Genomic DNA, 23,530 nt, shown 5'->3' with positions numbered 1-23,530 from the left:
GATTTAATGTGTGAATTAGCATAGTGACTGTTCTGTTCCTGCCACTACTTCCCTTGCTTCATGGAAACAGGTTGCTTCATGGACAGCACTCATAACTAATCACCTACTGTGGTTACTGAAAATTAGCAAAAAATTATTTCTTACAACATACTTCAAAAATTCTACTGTTGGAACTAGAGCATAATGATTGTGCAGATGAGTTTAATTTGTAAAACTCAACCGTGTTGTTCCGGTTTTGTCACTGACAATGAGTAGCTAACAAATAGTTCAAACTCTTATAAGAAACAATGAATACCTTACCTGTATAGGATAAAAAATTTAATGCTTCTCTTTAGATGTTTTTATCGTCTGTTGCTTAAGAGAAACATTCAAGGACTTCAAAGTAAGCATTTATTTTTGTCCTAGTTTGAATTCGTTGTATTTTTTGAATTCACAGTGGCTACACAATGATCTTAGTGGTTTGGTTTCTTAGTTAGAAGTTTGATGAAACCCAGTCTCTCCAGGCCCAATGCCTTGTCACCAGCTACCCATTAGCACCATGAAAAGTTTGTACACTAGATTACCACCCACTGGTCAACATATCCTTCACTATTTGACTGTCACTCATAAATATTATTTGTTCTCTCTCTCTCTCTCTCTCTCTCTCTCTCTCTCCCTCCCTCTCCCTCTCCCTCTCCCTCTCCCTCTCCCTCTCCCTCTCCCTCTCTCTATCTCTCTCTCTCTCTCTCTCTGTGTGTGTGTGTGTGTGTGTGTGTGTGTGTGTGTGTGTGTGTTTTGGTGTTGTTCCACCAGTCCCCTTCCACTGTGTCCAACTTGCTTTTCTGTGCTGTTTGATTTGTGATGCATCATATTGTGTTTGATTTTACAGGTTGCCTGACAAAGATGGGAATGAAATATCAGATACAGAATCCATGTGCCAGACCCCTCTAGACAGCTTAACTCCCTTTTCCACTCCAACAAAAAGCTCGATGTGTACGTCTCCTTCCACTCTGAGTTCTACAGACTCTGATATCAGGTAGAAATTGTTCCACCTTTTAATCATCACGTATTAGTATTCATTTTCTTTTCATTTATGCTCTGCATTATATTCTGCTATCCCTGTGTTATTGTGTACTATGTGTCAACCTGACTGTGAATTAACTTTTATATATATATATATATATATATATATATATATATATATATATATATATATATATATATATATGAAGGAAACATTCCACGTGGGAAAAAATATATCTAAAAACAGAGATGATGTGACTTACCAAACGAAAGCGCTGGCACGTCAATAGACACACAAACAAACACAAACATACACACAAAATTCTAGCTTTCGCAACCAACGGTTGCCTCGTTAGGAAAGAGGAAAGGAGAGGGAAAGACGAAAGGATTTGGGTTTTAAGGGAGATGGTAAGGAGTCATTCCAATCCCGGGAGTGGAAAGACTTACCTTAGGCCCCCTGCAAAACCTTTCACCTGACTCCATCAACATCCTGACCCCACCGACACCTCGCACTCCTACCTTCTACCTACTTCCTAAAATTCACAAACCCAAACATCCCGGCCGCCCCATTGTAGCTGGTTACCAAGCCCCCACAGAACGTATCTCTGCCTACGTAGATCAACACCTTCTACCCATTACATGCAGTCTCCCATCCTTCATCAAAGACACCAACCACTTTCTCGAACGCCTGGAATCCTTACCCAGTCTGTTACCCCCGGAAACCATCCTTGTAACCATTGATGCCACTTCCCTATACACAAATATCCCGCACATCCAGGGCCTCGCTGCAATGAAGCACTTCCTTTCACGCTGATCACCTGCCACCCTACCTAAAACCTCTTTCCTCATCACCGTAGCCAGCTTCATCCTGACTCACAACTTCTTCACTTTTGAAGGCCAGACATACCAACAATTAAAGGGAACAGCCATGGGTACCAGGATGGCCCCCTCGTATGCAACCTATTTATGGGTCGCTTAGAGGAAGCCTTCTTGGTTACCCAGGCCTGCCAACCCAAACTTTGGTACAGATTTATTGATGACATCTTCATGATCTGGACTCACAGTGAAGAAGAACTCCAGAATTTCCTCTCCAACCTCAACTCCTTTGGTTCCATCAGATTCACCTGGTCCTACTCCAAATCCCATGCCACTTTCCTTGACGTTGACCTCCATATGTCCAATGGCCAGCTTCACACAGCCGTCCACATCAGACCCACCAACAAGCAACAGTACCTCCATTATGACAGCTGCCACCCATTCCATATCAAACGGTCCCTTCCCTACAGCCTAGGCCTTCGTGGCAAATGAATCTGCTCCAGTCCTGAATCCCTGAACCATTACACCAACAACCTGAAAACAGCTTTCGCATCCCGCAACTACCCTCCCGACCTGGTACAGAAGCAAATAACCAGAGCCACTTCCTCATCCCCTCAAACCCAGAACCTCTCACAGAAGAACCCCAAAAGTGCCCCACTTGTGACAGGATACTTCCCGGGACTGGATCATACTCTGAATGTGGCTCTCCAGCAGGGATACGACTTTCTCAATTCCTGCCCCGAAATGAGATCCATCCTTCATGAAATCCTCCCCACTCCACCAAGAGTGTCTTTCCACCATCCACCTAACCTTCGTAACCTCTTGGTTCATCCCTATGAAATCCCCAAACTGCCTTCCCTACCCTCTGGCTCCTACCCTTGTAACCGCCCCCGGTGTAAAACCTGTCCCATGCACCCTCCCACCACCACCTACTCCAGTCTGGTAACCCGGAAGGTGTACACGATCAAAGGCAGAGCCACGTGTGAAAGCACCCACGTGATTTACCAACTGACCTGCCTACACTGTGACGCTTTCTATGTGGGAATGACCAGCAACAAACTGTCCATTCGCATGAATGGACACAGGCAGACAGTGTTTGTTGGTAATGAGGAGCACCCTGTAGCTAAACATGCCTTGGTGCACAGCCAGCACATCTTGGCACAGTGTTACACCGTCTGGGTTATCTGGATACTTCCCACTAACACCAACCTATCCGAACTCCGGAGATGGGAACTTGCCCTTCAATATATCCTCTCTTCCCGTTATCCACCAGGCCTCAATCTCCGCTAATTTCAAGTTGCCGCCACTCATATCTCACGTGTCATTCAACATCTTTGCCTCTGCACTTCCGCCTCGACTGACATCTCTGCCCAAATTCTTTGCCTTTGAATATGTCTGCTTGTGTCTGTATATGTGTGGATGGATATGTGTGTGTGCGAGCGTATACCTGTCCTTTTTCCCCCCTAAGGTAAGTCTTTCCGCTCCCGGGATTGGAATGACTCCTTATCCTCTCCCTTAAAACCCACATCCTTTCATCTTTCCCTCTCCTTCCTGACGAAGCAACCGTTGGTTGGGAAAGCTTGAAATTTTGTGTGTGTGTTTGTGTGTCTTTTATTGTGCCTATCTACCAGCGCTTTCCCGTTTGGTAAGTCATGGAATCTTTGTTATATTTTTCTCATGTGGAATGTTTCTTTCTATTATATATAGAACTATTGATGATCAACATTATGATGGAAAATGTATTATTCATGTGTAAATTGTGCATATTTGCTTAAAATTTAGCTATTAACAAAGATTTGGAAAATTACTACATTTATTAAAGAACTCATTTATGACATAGGATGGCCTGTCAAAGAAAAATATTTGTGAAACAATCCGCAAAGACCAGGATGTAATAACAACAATATGAAAAGGATAGAGCAGTACTCACCACAAAGAGGAGGTGTTGAGTTGCAGATAAGTGCAATGGAAAGGTTGCTAAACATTTAAGTTTTCAGATAAAACAGTCCTCCTTCCATTGTTTTTAATGTGCTTATGATTATATTTCTATGAAATTGTGAGACAGAGTTACTGGCCATAATTACCTTCAGAGGGCGAAGCGTGCGACACTGCCGATAAACTCAACAAATGTACAAGATACTATACCAGTTGCTAGAAGTATTAGTTCCCTCCTCATGGAGGAGAGACAGGGTTCAGAAATATTAAAAGGGAAAAACAGGTTACTCAGACTCCAAGTTATGATGGACCTCCTGTTGTGGAGGTATGGGGAAACAAAAAATGTTTAGGCAAATCCAAACCAATTATTTTATTCATGCTTGTTTTATGGACTACACTAAAGTTGCTGAAAATTACAGCTATGAATAATTTTTTTAATATTTTCATCCAGAATGCTTATTGTGTATGTCACAGTTCTTCCCAAATTGAAAAGGGTTGGCAATAACAATCAGTGAATTAAAGTGCTGTGAGGTTGCTTTTCAGATTCTTGGATATCTACACACTTACATTCAAAACTTAGATGCAGTTGTAATTTTCTTTGTCCAACTGAATCCGTTTTGCCTTGTGGAGTTCTCCCAAAATATTAAACTGTATGGTATGCATAATTGGATGTAGTCGGAATACGGGATACGTATTTATTTATTTACATATTAGGAAAAGGATAGATTGTTACTAGCCATAAAGATGACCTGTTGTGTTGCAGACAGGCACAACAAAAAGAATGTTACATGCTATAGCTTTTGGTGAAAGCCTTCTTCAGCAAAGAAAACACACACATTCACACAAGCTAGCACACCTCACACACACGTGACTGCTATCAGTAGCAGCTCCGACCAGATGTGACTGTCACATGAATAGCAGTCAGTAGCAGGGCGGGGAAGGGGCAGGGATAGCAGGGTGGGGGCGGGGAGAGAGAAGAGCGCTGTCTGGCAGGGTGTGCAGGGAGTAGAGACTGCTAGGCACATTGTCTGTACGTGGAGTGTGGTGGAAAAATGGGAAGTGAAAAAGGAGAGGCACAGAAATTAAGTAATTAATTAATTAAATAATTTAACTTGATCTGATAGAGGCCATCAGGCCCTTTCTTACATCAGACCAAGGTTTCATACATGAATATCTCATAGTAACTTAAGAAATAACGATTTTAATATGGCAAATAGTATGAAAATAATTTTAGTGTCTGAAATGACAATGTGAGTAAATAATACTATGAGCTAATAAAGTTAATACTGGCTGGATAATAGTAATAATAATAATAATAATTATAATTATTATTGTAACAATAATAGTGATGACAATAATAACAATAATGATATTATTCTGTGTACATAAAATTGGTTGTTATTGTTATGACATAGGTAAATATGCTTAACTATTTTAAAAAATCCAAAAATTCATTGTTCCTCATTATATTCCCATAAATATGTAACACAAAAAGTTTGAACATTCTCCACATGCAATTCATTCGTATGTGCTCATTAGTTTTAATGACAGCAATAAGTTTTGTGGAGCTTGAAATTGAATATGGTATATTCTTAGATTTCAAAGCAAAGACGTAAAAACGACTGATAAGTGAATCTTTGCAGTATGTTATGAGTATCGATCTGAAATATCATAATCAGCTTGCAAAATTTCACCTCACCAAATGTGGGTCTGTTCCAACATGATTCTGATAAAGACCATTTTGCCTCAAGTTTAAAACAAATAAAAGTCAAATCTGCATTGAAATTTCTATTTGAAACATCAGGTAGAAATTTCAGAACTGGTTTGACCTTACATGCAAAGTGGTCATTAATGGAATCATGGTGGAATGCATATGCTAAGGTGATGCTAAACAAGATGATATATGGCCTGAGATATCTTCCAGATCAAAATAGATAGCACAAAATGAAAGGTCAGTTAAGTGTTGTCTGTCTTTATCTCCCAACATGACTTTAATACAATATATTATAGCTATGCATTGCCTATTGAAAATAATGCAGCAATAGAAGATAAAGTTCTTTGATCATCTCTATGCAAATTATCTTATGTGATAAGGCTAGTACTTCTTACAATCAGTTATGTTGGTGTTACAATGAAGTTAGCTATCAAGCACAGTAATAAAATATTAATTTAAGTAAAGCGCTCAGGTTGGCAGGTGGTGGCTTTGTTGAGAAACAGTGATGATTGGGCAAACATCATTCTCATCATTTTAAGTCGAAGTGTTCAGACATTGTGGATGTCCCACTGTCTATTTGTGTCAGGAAGCTGGCCACTTCCCCTGTGTGTGGGTGCAGAGATACAGAGTGAACTGGACAGGAAAAGGAGTGTTAGCAAGGCCAAAGGGTTATTCTTCCTGTGAGTGTTGTTGATGTCTGGGGAGTCTCTAGGCATATAGCTTCTAACTTGGGTACCATTGTGAACTAAGTTGAAAGCCTTTGCCCCTAGTGACAATAGTGTTGTGAATCCTTCTCTGTTGATTAATTTATGATACTATTCCAGTAGCATTTGACACTGGGTAGCAAATTGTTATATTCAAAATCAAATAAGTGTTCTTTGTTGAGTGTATAACCCCCCCCCCCCTCCCAAATTGATGTCTCTCTCTGTCCAGGAAACACACATCTGACATATTCTGCATTTGTCCAATGTATTCCTGACCAAATCACATGGGTGGCTGTATATCCTTGGTACATCTTATACAAGGTCCATCAAAATATTAAATTCACAATGGAATCTGAAGAGAGTGGATTCGGGAAAGCCCATAAGGGGAGAGGAGCAGAAAGGGGCTTAAAGATTCCTCCCTAGCTGTCACCAAACTAAGCTTTTTTAAATGACACTATAAGACGAAACAACTTCATACATGTAGATATTGATTACAGTTTACTTCATTAAGATCCATCAGATTGCTATACACAAATGATCAGACAACTATTGTGGCAAAGCATTTCACTGTTGATGTAGGTATAAACTTCCAGATGGTGCAAGAACACGCATGCACACACACACACACACACACACACACACACACACACACACACACACACACAGTTTTAAGTGCTTTTCTACTACATGACTGGTTGTCAGGTCAATGAAATAGTGTAGATACTTTATTGAATTTTGTGTCATCAAGAATGACAACCGTTATATAATATACATTACATATTCTGCATGGTAACAAACAAATTTGGCATCTACATGACTGACACAAATAGGACCCCCTATATCTCATCAGTCATAATACATAAAGCTCACGCAAGTATCTCAGTCTCACATCCAATTAATTGTCACATTTTACATAACTCCAGAATAAACAAATCACCATAACTCTTAAACTTATGAAAATAGTAAATGCCACTAAACACTCCCCCCCCCCCCCCCCCAAATAAAAAGATGTCTCAAGTGAACCTACACATAATAAAATGATGTCAGGCAGACACACATAAATAAACTGTTAATTGTATTTCATTCACACTCCATCCACACTCAGGCACTTCAGCATACACTCAGCCAATTACCTTGTTTACCCGATTATAAGATGAGGCTTTTTTCCAAATTTGTCATTCGAAAATTATGGGGTCGTCATAAATTGACAGATTAAACTGTTGCTGCAGAGGTCAACATTTTTGCATTGATTCCTAGATTAATACTGTACTCGACTTGCATTTACAGAGGAAGCTTTGGCTATTGAGGTTTTGCACAAATTGTTTTGAATAATCATGAAAGATAGGGCTTAGCAAATAATACTTGCATTTAAGATGATGACCTTCAGATGAAATGAGACAGAAAATTAATCCAGAAATAAATGTCTAAGCAACAAAATAAATCATATTAACATGACCTGTAACTGTTGTTCTGAGAATAAATTACAGCAAAAAGATCCATTGTGGAGATAGTATCAACAATCAATAACAGGACTGAATCATGGTTGCAAGCTTTCATTTTTACATTCTCAAGCACAGCACTACGGGAATGTTGGAGGGGAGGGCAGTGACACCACTTTCATTGGAAATATGATGAGTACAGGGAGGGGATTGTCGAGCAGCCAGCGAATTTTGTTGTGCAGCCAACCGTGTGAAGCTATACTGTGTACTTTGGCTTCTTATGAATATCTACCAAGTTTAAACTGCAGTTTGCCTGAATCCATTTGTACTCAGAAATGAATTGACGTTAAAATTGGACAAATACTCAACAACAACATACAGTTTTTCAGGAGACGCTAGAAGGCTAGATTGGGGCCGCTGGCATGCTTACATGTTACGTGCACCAATGTTGCATCACTCACCATGACGTATGATGGGAACAATGGGGGGCGTCTGCTGCTGGTTCTACACAGCCAATGAGAGAGCGGTGGGCAGATGATATGTTTGGAAGCAAGAGACATTGTGATATCCTCACGTCAGCATAGAAGTTAAATCCACTATGTGTTTAGGATGATGATGATGATGATGATTAAAAATAGTGATACCACAGATGATAGGCTAAGTAAACAAAAAATATAATGGAGATAAAAAATTAATGTATACCATTTTTTCCCCAAAATGTAGACAATAATAAATGGCATAACTGTAGAAAAGGTGTTATGTTAGCTTTTCAGGCAGATACCATACATCAACAAAAGTTTTTACTTTTAATTAGAATATGTTAAAAAATGAATTTTTCTCAAGGAGCCTGTTAAATGGGGGTTGTCATATTCAGGGTCATCTTAAATGCGGGTTGTCATATTCAGGGTAATCTTATACTCGGGTAAGTACGGTACATGACTTTCAAAAGCTTTAATTTGAGTTAAAACTTTGTCTCAATTCAAACTTTGTCTGTTTTACGTATTTTATATGCTCTCTGTTCGTTCCTGCAGCCCATTTCTTAACATTAACAGTTCATAAGGAATTTTGTAAAAAGATGTATTTTTAAGCAACTGGCTGTATTTTTTGCTTTTCCGCTTTTCTGCATTACTTCTCCAGTGACTCTGTTTCCAAATCACCTCCAAATGATTTTTTATATGTCTACTTCGATGAACTTTTCTCATTTCCTTTGCATAATAACTACCTGGAAAATTGAAATTTATTGACTTTCCAATAATTCAGAATAGATAGGCAGATTCTTTCCATTTCCTGCAATAATAATCATTGTAAATCCAATTATCCCCTACTTTAGTGACATCTCCTCCTTGCAACTGCCTAATTACTTCATAAAAATCACCCATTTCCATCAGTTCAGTGACATCTGGTGTTATTTACTTGACATTGTGCACAGTTATCAAGATCATCCATGTTTGATATTAATCCCCTTGCTTCCATGATAACATATACTTCTTTCTCAGCTGTTGTATCTGACTTCACAGCTAGAAAGACTCCTGCCCTGTCAAAATATTCTGTGTTATCAAAAAACTCAGCACCATCTTTTTCTGAGTTACTGCCAACTCCACCATTTAAATGCCATTTCCATCTACTTCATTGTTAACAAATAAAATTGTCACCAACATAAATACAATCAGATATACATTTATAAAAAATATTTCTTACTTGTGAAACTACAAAATTTCGATCTACTTCAATATGCACATTACCCCCTGCTACATTCTCTCTCTCTCTCTCTCTCTCTCTCTCTCTCTCTCTCTCTTTCAGTTTATTTGACTGCTGCAGATATTACCTTGCTCTGACTATTTACTTTCTATCTCTGACTTCAACGTGTTTTCAGTGTCAGTTTCTCCCTTTCACAAACTATTTCGCAAAGATTGGGCACTTTTCTTAAAATCAGCTGCTTGGTTTTTTATACTTGGTTTAAGTTCACCTAATTGGCTTTTCTTGGAGCTTTCAATACTGTGTTTACAGGATCCACTTTCATTTCACAGCTATTCAGTGTGCCTACACCCATTTTATTCTCTGCAGATTTGCAATGACTGATGACTGTGTTAAAACAGTTTACTTTCATTTATTCATTCTCAATAAATTAACAAAAGTTTCATAAACACGCTGTTGTGGCTGTGCTCTCTTGTAATGTGTTGTGGTTCCTGGCTGGATGAGGAGAGGGTGGTATGATAGGCGAGAGGCTGGTTTCCTCTCACAACAACATAAAATGCACATGTGATTAAAATACACTTTATTACAAGAACCAATTGAGTACTTAATTTCAATGACGTCCAGTCTAAAGTTCTGTGGTTAACAGCAATCAACTTCCATGTACTAATTCTTGAATCTTGTCTGTGGCCATATCACAACTATGTATAATGACTAACATTCCCTCACAGCTAGCTAAGGTGTGAGGTGACGACTATCACTGTGGAAGACTACAGCATAGTGCGACAAATTGAGGTGCAGTGGAACTAAGTCCTGATGCGACGTACTGAGAATGAAAGACTGAGACAGCGTGGTCAGCTGTGGCGGCCTGTATGCACACTGCCCAGGATGTGTTACTGGCACGTAGCCCAGGGGAAAGTTTGCTCTTCACGTGTCATAAGTGCGCATAGTACAGTGCCTGCTATACAATGTTTCCTGGTGCCGACCAGTCTGCCGGCGAAGACATACACCAGCGCACAAACCTCCACACAAGATTGTTCACTTTCTGTTGCTTAAACTTATCTTTTGGAGCCCTGCTGCTCCCACAAGACATATGAAGCTGCCAACACACAGCCAAAGCCATCTCTCACTGGGTTCCCAACTGCCTGGTGTGGAATGCTGTCGCTGTTGCTCAGGGGAATGGCACCTGGCAGCTTCCGATGTCATCGTAAATCTTAGATGACTTTCAGTGTACACCATACACATCTTGAATTTCTCTCTGCCTGAATACTGTTCTAACTTCACTCATTATCTAAATCATGACTTTGGATTTGCCTTTGGTTTCATGCATATTAGAATAGCTTTTAAAATAACAATATAAATATTTGTATATTTAACTTTATAGGTCAAATAAAACTTGTACAGATACACGTTGGCTAGTCCCACGCTATACAAACATTTGCCTTTACAGCTGTCAACAAAAGATTGAATGTTCCACACTCTCAGAGCTGTTTCATGCTCCTCTTGACCAACGTCCCATGTGCGAGCTACAGAGGCTGCATTCACTACATTAATCCAATGTGAAATATATCTCTGACCACATTTGCGACTGTGTATTATATTTAAGTGAAGTCTGTGACTCAAATTCTCACAGCACACACTCACTTATTAAACATTCAGAAAATCTTCTATGGAGTAGCAGAAGTTCTCCGGCAGATATGATTTTAGTTTTGGTTTGAAATTAATTTTATTATGTAATAAATTCTTATATTTTTATGGGTCCATAACTCACTACTTTCTGTGTTGCACTAAGATTGAGTGAAGGATTGTAGAAGTTACTTCAGATTCTAATATTTTACTTGTGAACCAAACTGTTGTTTTCAAACTGTGTTTGACTATTGACAGCAAACTTCACAAGGGATTAAATATATGGTGAGGACGTTGTCAGTATGCCAAACTGTTTAGAACTGTCTGTAAGATACTCTAGAGTGGCCATTACATGTTGTCCTTCTTACACACTTGTGTGTAACAAATACTTTCCTCAATGACGAATTACTATAGATTGTGATGTGATAAGACAGTCTGTTCCAGCACTGCCCCTTCCAGAATGGGCACATCTAGGCTTGCCTGAGGCATGTATTCCATCCAAATGTGAGCCTCTTGGACACGATTGCCAGCGGGCTCTCAGCTAGGACAATACGATCACATAAGCTACGACCCAGTTGCCTGACTGCCCATTCGTTAAATATTTCCTCACCACCTGCCATTGTTACATAACATGAGTGCTCGTTCCACAGATCCTGAATACGACATGTTATAATGATATGACACGTGTCCACAGGCAGTCAGATGTGCATGAGTGGGCTCTTGAGCTGGAACAGCTTACCATTAGACTGTAGTGAACGAAATAGCAAATGTAAGCGATTGAAAATAGCAAAATTTATGTTAACTTTTTGGCATTCTCAACTCCAAATTAAGATATTTACAAGAACACAAAAGTTGCAGAGCTTAGATGTTTAATATCTGCAAAGTTTGATTTTCAGTTCATGTTTTGTGTACATACTCTTTTCTATTACTTCCGAGGAGGATTTAAGTAGTAAGACTGGTCAGTATTAAATATTATTTGTCTTAACTACATTTCTTGTAAAGGGGTCCGAAATAGCATATTTCGGTCTGTCCGAAGATATCCCCTGTGATGGTGATGCGTATTGCATATGTGAGTGTATACATTACATATATATGAAAAATAGAATTTTATTAAGTTTCTTGAGATATTATCAATTCTGTGGGCATTCCTACTTTTGTTGATTTCATTTACATTCTGAATTTCTTTGGCAGAGCGTGGAATAATAATGATTTTCCTCTATGTGTATGGCATTGCATCTGTAATGTATTGTCAAGTGATTATTAAAATGTGGCTACCTGGGTGCCGTAATTTGTTATTCGCTGTTTCCTATAATAGCAAAGTCCTCACATTTTTAAAACTGATTTACACTTTTTTTTTTTTTTTTATTAATACGAAATCGATACTATTAGTCAATCTTACTTCTCTGTTTGTCCTATCTGTTTCATACAATTTCATTTTCCTCGCACGTGATGTTTAGTTCCTTTTGTGATCCAAGACTTTTTTGGTACCTTGTTAGTGCTATACTTACTTATATGTAAATTTGCTATTAAAGATTGAAAGAAACAAATATATATCATCTGGAATTAACATCTGTCAAATTATACACAATCCCTCCAATCAGCATCCTGTACTGGTTATTCTTTATGTTTTACTGTCCCTGTTAACACATATTGCTAAACAGAATATTGCACTATACTAATTTCGAACCAATCTATTGAGTGGACTTGTAACATTGTGCTTTAAAAATAATTTTGTTCATAACAGGAAAAAAACCGATGCTTTTTGTCGACACTGAGCATGAAGCACCTGATTAGCAGTATTTGTTTGGGATGACTCCACCTGCGCACTGCAAGAATGAAATTGCAGATACGTGCTGAAACACCAGAGAAAATGAACTTGATACTTTGGGGGGGGGGACATAAAAAAGAATTCCGTAAATTGAAAGGTGGTTGACTGGCCAAAATGCAACAAAAACATCCAGTAAATATGCGCTGTAATGCGTACTTTAAGAGCTTTGATCACTTATTTGTTGTTTGAAACACATCTCTTTTGTTGCAAACATTTTGCCATTACAAATGATCTACAGAATGCGATAAACAAATGAAGTCACATTCTTCTGTTATTGTCCATGTATACACCATGCATGCAACAGTTTTCAGCACACAGTACATGGGCTTGATGATTGCTTTCCTTTGCCAGGCCATAACAGAATATCATGTCTGCCTTTTCACATATTTCACATGTAAAATATTATGCTTCCCTTTGTGCTGGTAAGTGCAAAGACAAAACTACAATGTAAGGGAATTTCACAAACTTATCAAAAGACAAACTGTTTCCATTAGAACTGATGTGTACATGACACTCAGAACTCTGAATACAGTTAACAGTAACAACACTAACATATGTTTACTGTATGCTGTATCCATGGACAACAACAATGGAATGTGTCCTCATTTGTTCACTGCTTTTGTTGGTTTACCATAATAGCAAAGAGATTCCAGTAAAAAAGATGAACAATTGCTCATAACTCTCAAAGGTATCCATTCTTGAGCCCATGTCTACGTTTTTTTTAAAATTATTTTTATTATTTTGTATTGGTTCATACTACCAGCTCTAAAACTATGAAATACTTTTTTCTAACAATGCAGAAAAAAATAGATTGCTACTTAGAAAAGATAGATTCCTACTTATAAAAAATAGATTGCTACTTACCGTAAAGATGACATCTTAAGCTGCAGACAGGCACAATTAAAAGACACTTACAGATAAGCTTTCGGCCACAGCCTTCATCAGAAAAAAAGAGAAACTTACACCATTCATTCACACAAGCAAGCACACCTCACACTTACATGACTGCACACTCTGGCAGCTCAGGCTAGAATACAACTGTGACGTGGCATGGAAACAGCAATCTGGAGGGGGTGGGAAAGGGGAGGGGATAGCAGTGTATTTATAGGGGTGGGGGAGCAGCACTGCCTGACGGAGTGTACAGGGTCTAGACTGCCAACAGGCACAGCACTGGTAGGTCCCTGCCCCACAACCTCCCGACACTGCACTTGTTGGCAGCCTAGATCCTGCCCATTCCGCCAGACAGTGCTGCTTGCTCTCCCCACACATACACTGCTATCCCTTCTCTTCCCCATGCTCTCGAGGTTGCTGCTTCTGTTCCATGCAACAGTTGCATTCTGGTCCAAGCTGCAGGAGTTGGTGGTTGTGTGTGCGTGAGGTGTGCCTGGTTGTGTGAATGAATGATGTGTGTTTCTTTTTCTGACAAAGGCTGTGGCCAAAAGCTTCTATGTAAGTGTCTTTTAATTGTGCGTGTCATCTTTTGTGTGTGTGTGTGTGTGTGTGTGTGTGTGTGTGTGTAGGGAAAAAGGAGGGGGGGGGGGTAATGAAGAATAAGCAGATGTTTGAGCAGCAAATAGCTTATTATTTGTCTAATTTTGTAAACATCATTATTTACTTGCTGTATACTGAACGGTGCAGTGGTTAGCACACTGAACTCGCATTCAGGAGGACAATGGTTCAAAGCTCTGTCTGGCCATCCAGATTTAGGTTTTCTGTACATTCTCTAAATCACTCAAGGCAAACTCTAGGATGAGTCCTTTGAAAGGGCAGAGGCGATTGCCTTCCCCATCCTTGAGATTTACCAAGCCTGTTCTCCATTTCTAATGACCTCAATATTGACTGGAAGTTAAACCCTAATCTTCCTTTTTATGTGTTTTTATATCAAATATTAATGTTACAGTATGGTTGTTAGTCATTAGTTTTATTTTGATTGTAGTCCAGGTACATATATCTTCCTTTTTGTTTCTTCTATACATTAATCAGATGTGTTGTGAATGTACTTTGTGAGACAACCACTCATGTCATGTAGAACATAAATACTGGAAATGTTCACTTTGTTAATCATCTCACATGTTACACATTACAACAAGATATCTGGAACATAATCTATGGCACATGGAGACAAGTAACCCATCAGCCCATCAGGTTACTAGAAACTATGTTGCTTGTACACAATCATTGTGTGTCACATATTTTCTGGCAGTGTTTCAGATTCCATTGGTGTGTGTGCAGAGAAGGATGTTGTTCCTGTTGGAAATGTCATTATCAAAGAAAGCAATCTCCCTCCTTTGGGGCTGGTAAATCGTCCTCCTGTGGCTGTTGGAGATTCTATGTATATCATGAATGATATAAAACGTCCATGGATTCTTGCTACAGTGAAAGATATTGTGTCACCAAACAATCAGGTCAGTTAATTGCACCCATATTAATTCTCGGTCTTCAGTTAAGTAAGAGAGACTTGTAAAGTAAGAGTGGACTTGTATTTGCTGCAGCAGGCATAAAAGCAGAACTGCATCTTGGTTTTTGTCTATTTTCAATTTAATGGCAAGATTGATGAGTATTTACTAAGGCTGAAAGATGTTACTCACTTGGAATAAACTAAGCTTCTTGTGTATCCATTGATGGAAATGCCAAACCAGCGTTGTGGCGTAGCTGCCAAACTGATGAGTGTGGAAGACAACACAAAGAATCTATGATAGAACTCAACACAGAGGTATTGAATAAACCTCACAATTCGCCAACATACTGAGAGAGAATTGGAACAACTTAAAACATAAATGTCACACTAGCAGATTTGGACAGTGAAATGCTGTGGGAAAGGCTGGAAGGCTGACAGTGGAATGACATAGTGGTCAACAAGACACCACAGAAAATGTGCTTATATCAGCAAAATGCAACATCATGAAAGCTAACTGGAAAGAATTGGGAAGGGTGTTCCATTGTCCAGGAAGCCCATCACTGGGTGATGATGTAGACAGTAAAGCACAAAAAATAAAATGGCTGCACATAGTAGAGCAATAGAGGTGTCAATACCTGTTCTGAGAGGTCGTTGGAGAGGAGTACCTTGAATTTATACTAGGACATAGCAAAAATTAGGATATGAAAGGAGGAGACCCAGAAAGCTCTATCAGATTAGCATTCCAAAAGAGGGAAGAATCCAAATGCTGCATAGATACAACAAAGTTAAACATTTTAAGGAAGAATTTGGAAAGCCAAAATCTAATGATGGAGATAATTCATAAAAATGAACTTAGAAACTGATCACTGGAGAATACCATACAAAACAGTCAGCAAGAAAATACAATTCCCAACAGTCTTGTCCACACTCAAAGGAAATGATGGGACAGTAACAGATACTGACTACAGGAAGCTGCCCAGCTAATGGAAACACTGCTTCCTGATGATGCCGGAGACAAAGCAGGTATCAATGCAGATTACTAACAACGTATGGCAAAAATATAAAAATAATCATCTTTTGTACCCATTCACACAACAAGTAATTCTACAAACAATTTTAAAATTGAAAAAGAAAAACTTCCAATGCATGAGCTGTACAGCAAGTTTCTCTGCTGAGCTGATGATTATTAGTAAAGAGCAAGACAGGATTCCTAACTCCTAAAGACCACTTTGTTTCCTGAAAGTTCTCAATAAGGTATTTGATACCTATTATGCAAAAACTTACAAGGTCATAGACTACCACATGAGATCAGTCCTCTGAAGTAAAGACTTAGCAGAGGCAGCTCAACTGAAGACATATTAAATAAGATGATATCACTAACAATAGACACTCATTCTGTAAGTCGTCGTCGTTGTGGTCTTCAATCCAGAGACTGGTTTGATGCAGCTCTCCATGATACTGTATCCTGTTGTGCAAGCCTCTTCACCTCCGAATAACTACTGCAACCTACATCCTTTTGAATCTGCTTAGTTTGTTCATTTCTTGGTCTCCCTCTATAATTTTTACCCTCCATGCTTCCCTCCAATACTAAATTGGTGATCCCTTGATGCCTCAAATGTGTACTACCAACCGATCCCTTCTTCTAGTCAAGTTGTGCCACAAATTCCTCTTCTCCCCAATTCTATTCAGTACTTCCTCATTAGTTATGTTATCTATCCATCTAACCTTCAGCATTCTTCTGTAGCACCACATTTTGAAAGCTTCTATTCTCTTCTCGACTAAGCTAGTTATTGCCCATGTTTCACTTCCATACATGGCTACACTCCATATAAATACTTTCAGAAAAGACTTCCTGACACTTAAATTTTTACTTACTGTTAACAGATTTCTCTTCTTCAGAAACCCTTTCCTTGCCTTTGCAAGTCTACATTTTATATCCTCCTTACTTAAACGAGCATAAGTTACTTTGCTCCCCAAATAGCAAAACTCATCTACTACTTTAAGTGTCTCATTTCCTAATCTAATTCCCTCAGCATCACCTGATTTAATTCAGCTGCATTCCGTTATCCTTGTTTTGCTTTTGTTGATGTTCATCTTATATCCTCCTTTCAAGACACTTTCCATTCCGTTCAATTGCTCTTCCAGGTCCTTTGCTGTCTCCGACAGAATTAAATTGTCGTTGGCAAACCTCAACATTTTTATTTCTTCTTCATGGATTTTTCTTTTGTTTCCTTTACTGCTTACTTAATATGCAGGTTGAATAACATCAACTCTTATAACTGCCGTCTGGTTTCTGTACAAATTGTTAATAGCCTTTCGCTCCCTGTATTTTACCCCACCCATCTTCAAAATTAGAAAGAGAGTATTCCAGTCATTATCGTCAAAAGCTTTGTTTAAGTCTACAAATGCTATAAACATAGGTTTGCCTTTCCTTAACCTACATTCTCAGATAATTCGTGGGGTCAGTACTGCCTTGCAGGTGCCAACATTTCTACGGAATCCAAACTGATCTTCCCTGAGGTCAGCTTCCGTACAAACCATTTGTCTGTAAAGAAACAGTATTAGTATTTTGTAAATGTGACTTATTAAACTGAAGTTTGGTAATTTTCACACCTGTCAGCACCTGCTTTCTTTGGGATTGGAATTATCGTATTCTTCTTGAAGTCTGAGGGTATTTCTCATGTCACATACATCTTGCTCTGCAGATGCAAGAGTTTTGTGTTGGCTGACTCTCCCAAGGATATCAGTAGTTATAATGGATTGTAGTCTACTCCCGGGCCCTTGTTTTACTTAGGTCTTTCAGTGCCAGTGTTCTGTCAAATTATTCACGTACTATATCTCCCGTTTCATCTTCGTCTTCATTTACGCCCTGTTCCATTTCCATAATATTTCCCTCAAGTACATCACCCTTGTATAGACCCTCTATGTATTCTTTTCACCTTTCTGCTTTCCCTTCTTTGCTTAGGGCTGGTTATCCATATGAGCTCTTGATATTCATACAGGTGGTTCTCTTTTCTCCAAAGGTCTCTCTAATTTTCCTGTAGGCAGTATCTATCTTAACCCTAGTGATACATGCTTCTACATCGTTACATGTCCTCTAGCCATCCCTGCTTATCCATTTTGCTCTTCCTGTCGGTCTCATTTTTGAGATGTTTGTATTCCATTTTGCCTGCTTCATTTACTGCATTTTTATATTTTCTCCTTCAATCAATTGAATTCAATATCTCTTCTGTTACCTATGGATTTCTACAAGCCCTTGTCTTTTTACCTACTTGTTTTTATTAAAAATGAAACCCCTCCAGCTGTACTTAAGATTTTATATTTATTTGGCTACTAGTTTCGATGTTGCGTTAATGCCATCTTCAGGCCCATACATTTTGATGAAATCAGTTGTGTGTGGCTGAGTACTAGAAGTCCGTGGTGTGACCAATACGTGCTCCACATGGATGGCGGGCAGTAATTATTGTCACTAGTGACACCACATTGGTGCAGTTCCATAGGTCTCATGTAACTGAACTTTTGACAGTTTTTGTGCCTGTCATGATATAATCTACAGAGAATTGGTTTGGGGTGGTCACATTGTAAACTTTAATTCTGTAAGCGTTATAGATTCTGGAAGGGAGATAAGAGCTCAGTATTTTAGACCATACTACTCTGAATTGTTAATGGCTCATATTGTAAGAAAAGTCCTGGCAGGATTTATGTAATTGAGTAGTAAATGAGACCACTCACCAAATAGTAGAAGCATTGCTTAATCAACTGGCACACGGAAAAGAATGAAAACTATGCTAGCTCCAGAATGAATCATTTAACGAGCTAAGAGTACACATGCACATTACATCATTTAATGCTCAAGCCTCATTGCTCTTTGCCGTTGCCTGTTCTGGCATACCCAGTCATTATTTGGCCTCATGAGTCTTAATGTGTGTCATAGCTTGCAAATCTTGCTAAAGAACTAAAAGGTTTGTGGAACATTTATATTAGCTACTGCATAAAAGTAGACTGTGATTAGGAGGACGTTTGGTTGGCGCATTGGATGTTAATGTTACAGTGAAGAATAAATTACTTTTAGCGTAGTAAATTCATTCACCTCATTTTTAAGAATGCAAATGAAAGTAATAAAAAACGAACACATCACTCTATGTTGTTGAAGTAGTAGAAATTTACACCAGTGAATTTACCTTTATGGTAAAAATACTGCAATACCAATGACTAGACCCAAGACTATCCTGTGATGTTTTTATCTAGTTGTTCTTTGTCATTATCAGTAGTGGTGATCAGGTTATTTCATAGTTATGTTTTTTATTAAGGCTCCATGCTATCATGCTTACCTCATGTGACAGTTTTGTTTTCAGACATTGTACACTGTGGAGTTCTTGAATTCTAAAAACAAGAACATGAAGGAAATAAAAAAAGTTGCAGGCTTTCAGCTAGCCTATTCCCAAGTGCAAAATTTTCGTTTCTCTGTCGGTCATCGCATTATCTCTATCTTTCGGGATGGAATTTCAGATGAAGAGTATTATTCTGGTGTGATTGCAGAGCCACCCAAGTCTATAAACCGTTACAGGTGAGTTGCATTTGTTAATGAGTGTAAAATTTATGTAATGGGAAAATCAGTTTGTAGTTTCTATTAATTATGTTTCATGAATTAAAAAACCAATGGAGGCTCACAAATACAGTGTTTCTTAATAATTTAATATGCCACTGTATACTTACTTGTATGTGTACTATGTCAGTAATGGAAATAAATTTTATTCAATAGAAGGTTCATGTGTAGCAAACGAGAGACATTACCATAGAAGGATTGTTAACATTGATTGGCAAATCATTGACACAGATCAGGGACAGAATGTGCGATGGAGGTCGGTAAGAAGTCTTGGAGGCAGAGCAAGAGATTGCATTTCATTCCTTCCATAGGAAATGACTGTTGCGCATGTCACCCACTGCTAGGCACACTCAGCACTCTCATGGTATAAAGCCATTACCAGTAATCCCACACCAAAGTAGTATCTAAATCAAATAATGGGAAATCCGGACTGGAATGTAACAATATTGTGAAAAGGATAGTCGCTAATCACCATATAGCAAAGATGCTGAGTTGCAGATAGGCACAACAAAAAGACTGTCAGAAAGTGCGCTTTTGATCAACAAGGCCTTTGTCAGAATTAGGCACACATACACAGGCCCTCATCAGGCAGAGTGTGTGGTCATGTTTGTGCTAGTTGCATTTGCATGAATGTGTGTGTGTGTGTGTGTGTGTGTGTGTTGTGTGTGTGTGTGTGTGTGTGTGTCTATTTATGGCGAAGACCTCGTTGGCCAAAAGCTCACTTTCTAACAGTCTATTCGTTGTGCCTATCTGTAACTCAGCATCTCTGCTTTATGGTGTGTACCAAACTTGTGTCTGTGCTCCATTACTATCACACATATTACACATGAATTGGGCACTTGGTTTTTGCATTGTTTACATTTTTATCGGTGAGATATTTAACATTACCAATATCTGCTATTGTCTGCTATCAGACATAATGAAAATGAAACGTCTGCTGCTGGTTATTCTAGTTTACTGTCTAATACTGCTGCTAACTTATTGTTTTGCAGTTTATTTTGCATTGAAATGTGTTTTTTAATCCTCAGGATCAACATTCCTACTCTTATCTGAATTTGCATAGCATTAAGAAAATACTGAAGCTGTTAAAGTGCTATCTGTGAACTTTGTAGTCTTCAAGATCACTTAAGTCATTAAGAAGTTCTTAATTTTTAAAGTTAATAGGGTCAGTCATATATTTCATCAGCAGTATCTCAGATACTGTTGTAGCTACAGAATGGGTGTTCTACATGTGCTATACAAAGTGTAAAAGGATTTGTATTACATGTGTGGAGCCTGTGCTGTTCTCTTTTACCTGGATATGGGCCAGGATATTACTGTGTACATTTGTGGGAGGTATACATAAGTTGTGTGTTTTTTTTTTTCTGATATCTTCCATAGACACTGAAGGCTTGGGTGTTCCCTTCTCTGTCTCTTAGATCTACGTTTTCATAGAATACCACACATGTGTGGCCCCCCCCCTCATACGCACACGCATAGCTGCCCCCCCCCCCCCCCACACACACACACGGATATTCATTTTGCTTAACTTTTTATTTAGGCAATCCCTACAAACTTAGACAAAATACTCTTCAAAGAGACTGTATCTTTTATAGTTTGTACTCATTGTGGAATTTGGAACCTAGAGCATGGAGGTGGTATTTTTAACTGTACTTGTGCACTGTTTTTCCTGTTGAGGCAAATAAATTGCAGAAGACAGATATCTACTGCCAATAAAAAAACTGATTGAATTTTTGATTTCTTGGTACCTCTCTTAAGAACCGAAGGAAAATTTTGGCAGTTGTTCCAGTGTCAGTCTTATTATCTCTTCCGAACTTAAGATCATTCTCTTGCCTATTGCGTGTCTCAGTTTTATTAGCATAGCTCATGTCACAACACGGTACTAATAATTTATTGCCACGTATATATGGTTTGTCTTTCATATCCATTAGACTGTTGTATTTGTGTTTGGTAAGGAGCTGTCTGTCTAAATTCATATTGCTATTCTTATTCCATTCCGGATTTTTCATTATTTGAAAACTGTCAGGTGGTTATGGCTTGGCACCTGGGATGGAGCATTTCAGAAATGATGAAACTGGCCAGCTATTTGTGTGCTACTGTTGTGATCTTCTGTGGAAATTGGTCGGAGAATGGTGAAACTGTTAGTGGGTGACAAGGTGTTGGACGTCCGTGCCTCATCGCGGAACATGGAAGTTGGAGGCTTGCACACACTGTAAAGCAGGATTGGCAGTGATCTGCAGCAGATCGGATGACGGAGTGCAGTGTTGGTGCAGTGACAAGTGACTTAGAGCATATTGCCAAGTGCATACTGTTGGAAGATAGGGCTCCACATTGGATGCCCCCTCCTTGTTCCCGCATTGACACAAGGACATTGTAAGTTAAGATTGCAGTGAGCATGAGATCATCGAGATTGGACCAGTGGAAATCTGTTGCCTGGTCTGGTGAATCATGTTTCTTGTTACACTAGGTTGATGATCGTCTTCAAATATGCTGTCATCCAGGTGAATATCTGCTCAAAAGTGCTCTATGCCTTGATTGCATGCCAGTGGGGGCTGTATTACGCTATATGGGGAACATTCACTTGATGTTCCATTGGAACTTGCGACAGTAATCAGAGGCACCGCGATAGATGTGGGCTACTTGAACATTATTGCAGAACATCTGCATACATTAATACTTGAGGTCTCCACTGATGGGTTTGGCATCTACCAGCAGGACAACTGTCCATGTACAAGACCAGAATCATGTTACAGTGGTTTGAAGAGCATGACAATGGACTCATGTTGATAGATTGGCAACCAAATTCCCATGATCTGAACCCGATGCAACACATTTTGGATGCTATTGAACGCCAGCTCCACACCCTCAAACCACTGCCCTGTTATTTATGATGAGTTGCATAATTTGTGCATATACATCTGGTACCACATAGCCCTGGAAACTTACTTTTAGGACCCATCAGTATCTGTGTGCATGTGCATGTGTGCGTACACACGTCATATTGTATCCACAGTTGTAGAACTCCTTAGTTTTTCCACCAAAGCTGTTACCTTGTCATTGACAAAAGTTGTGATATAGTGGTTCATTCATGACAATGTGAACTGTGCCAGAAGACTACCAAACAGGCATGACAATTCTGACTGAGCTATCAGTAGTTAGTTAAATTATTAGCTGCACAAAATCTTTGCCCTTCTATCAAGTAATCCATATGGCATTTGTTTTATTCCGTATAACACTCTGTACCCCTACCCCCATCTATTTTATGTTTAAAGGAAAGTTAGCAGAGAATCCAAAGATGAAAGGAATTAATAACATAGAGATTACATTGTTACGAGGTCAGTTTGTGCGCTAAATGAGCCTTTAAAGTTACACATGTTTGAGAAATAGAAGAGCTGGTATAAATTTGTAAGGAAATTGTAAAAAAATGTAGTTACGGTGTTTGTAGCCTGATGATGCAGATGTCATATTGGAGAAGTTGCCTTGTCTAAGTGTATCAATTTCTAGGTATCTCATCTTCTTTGATAATGGTGGCTCTCAGTATGTTAAACATGAAGATATACGTCTTGTTGTGGAAAGTTCTCAGAATGTGTGGGAAGATGTTCATATTGAGATTCGAGAATTTGTTCAGAATTATTTGGAAAAGTACCCAGAAAAAGCTTTGCTTAAGGTGCAAGAAGGACAGGATGTCAGAACTGAGTGGAATAGTAAGTAATCCTTGAACATCTAGTAATTGGTATGCAATCAACCATAGTTATATCATTTGATGTTCA

The 23,530-nt window shown here is 38.8% G+C and overlaps 1 protein-coding gene across 1 annotated transcript in view; it reads left to right on the top strand.

The window, feature by feature from the left end:
• The window catches only part of LOC126203627 (histone-lysine N-methyltransferase eggless-like), a 199,353-nt gene that overhangs the window by 37,417 nt on the left and 138,406 nt on the right, over nucleotides 1-23,530 (top strand). Inside the window, exons 4-7 of the mRNA XM_049938000.1 lie at nucleotides 869-1,015; nucleotides 14,960-15,161; nucleotides 19,510-19,721; nucleotides 23,265-23,464. Of these exons, the coding sequence (XP_049793957.1) occupies nucleotides 869-1,015; nucleotides 14,960-15,161; nucleotides 19,510-19,721; nucleotides 23,265-23,464 (761 nt within the window). The remainder of the gene's footprint in view (nucleotides 1-868; nucleotides 1,016-14,959; nucleotides 15,162-19,509; nucleotides 19,722-23,264; nucleotides 23,465-23,530) is intronic.

This window comes from Schistocerca nitens, chromosome 9 (genome assembly GCF_023898315.1).
Source record: "Schistocerca nitens isolate TAMUIC-IGC-003100 chromosome 9, iqSchNite1.1, whole genome shotgun sequence".
NCBI classification, from domain to species: domain Eukaryota; kingdom Metazoa; phylum Arthropoda; class Insecta; order Orthoptera; family Acrididae; genus Schistocerca; species Schistocerca nitens.
The sequence above is the reverse complement of the archived record's forward strand: the minus strand, read 5'-3'. Positions and strand labels throughout refer to the sequence as shown.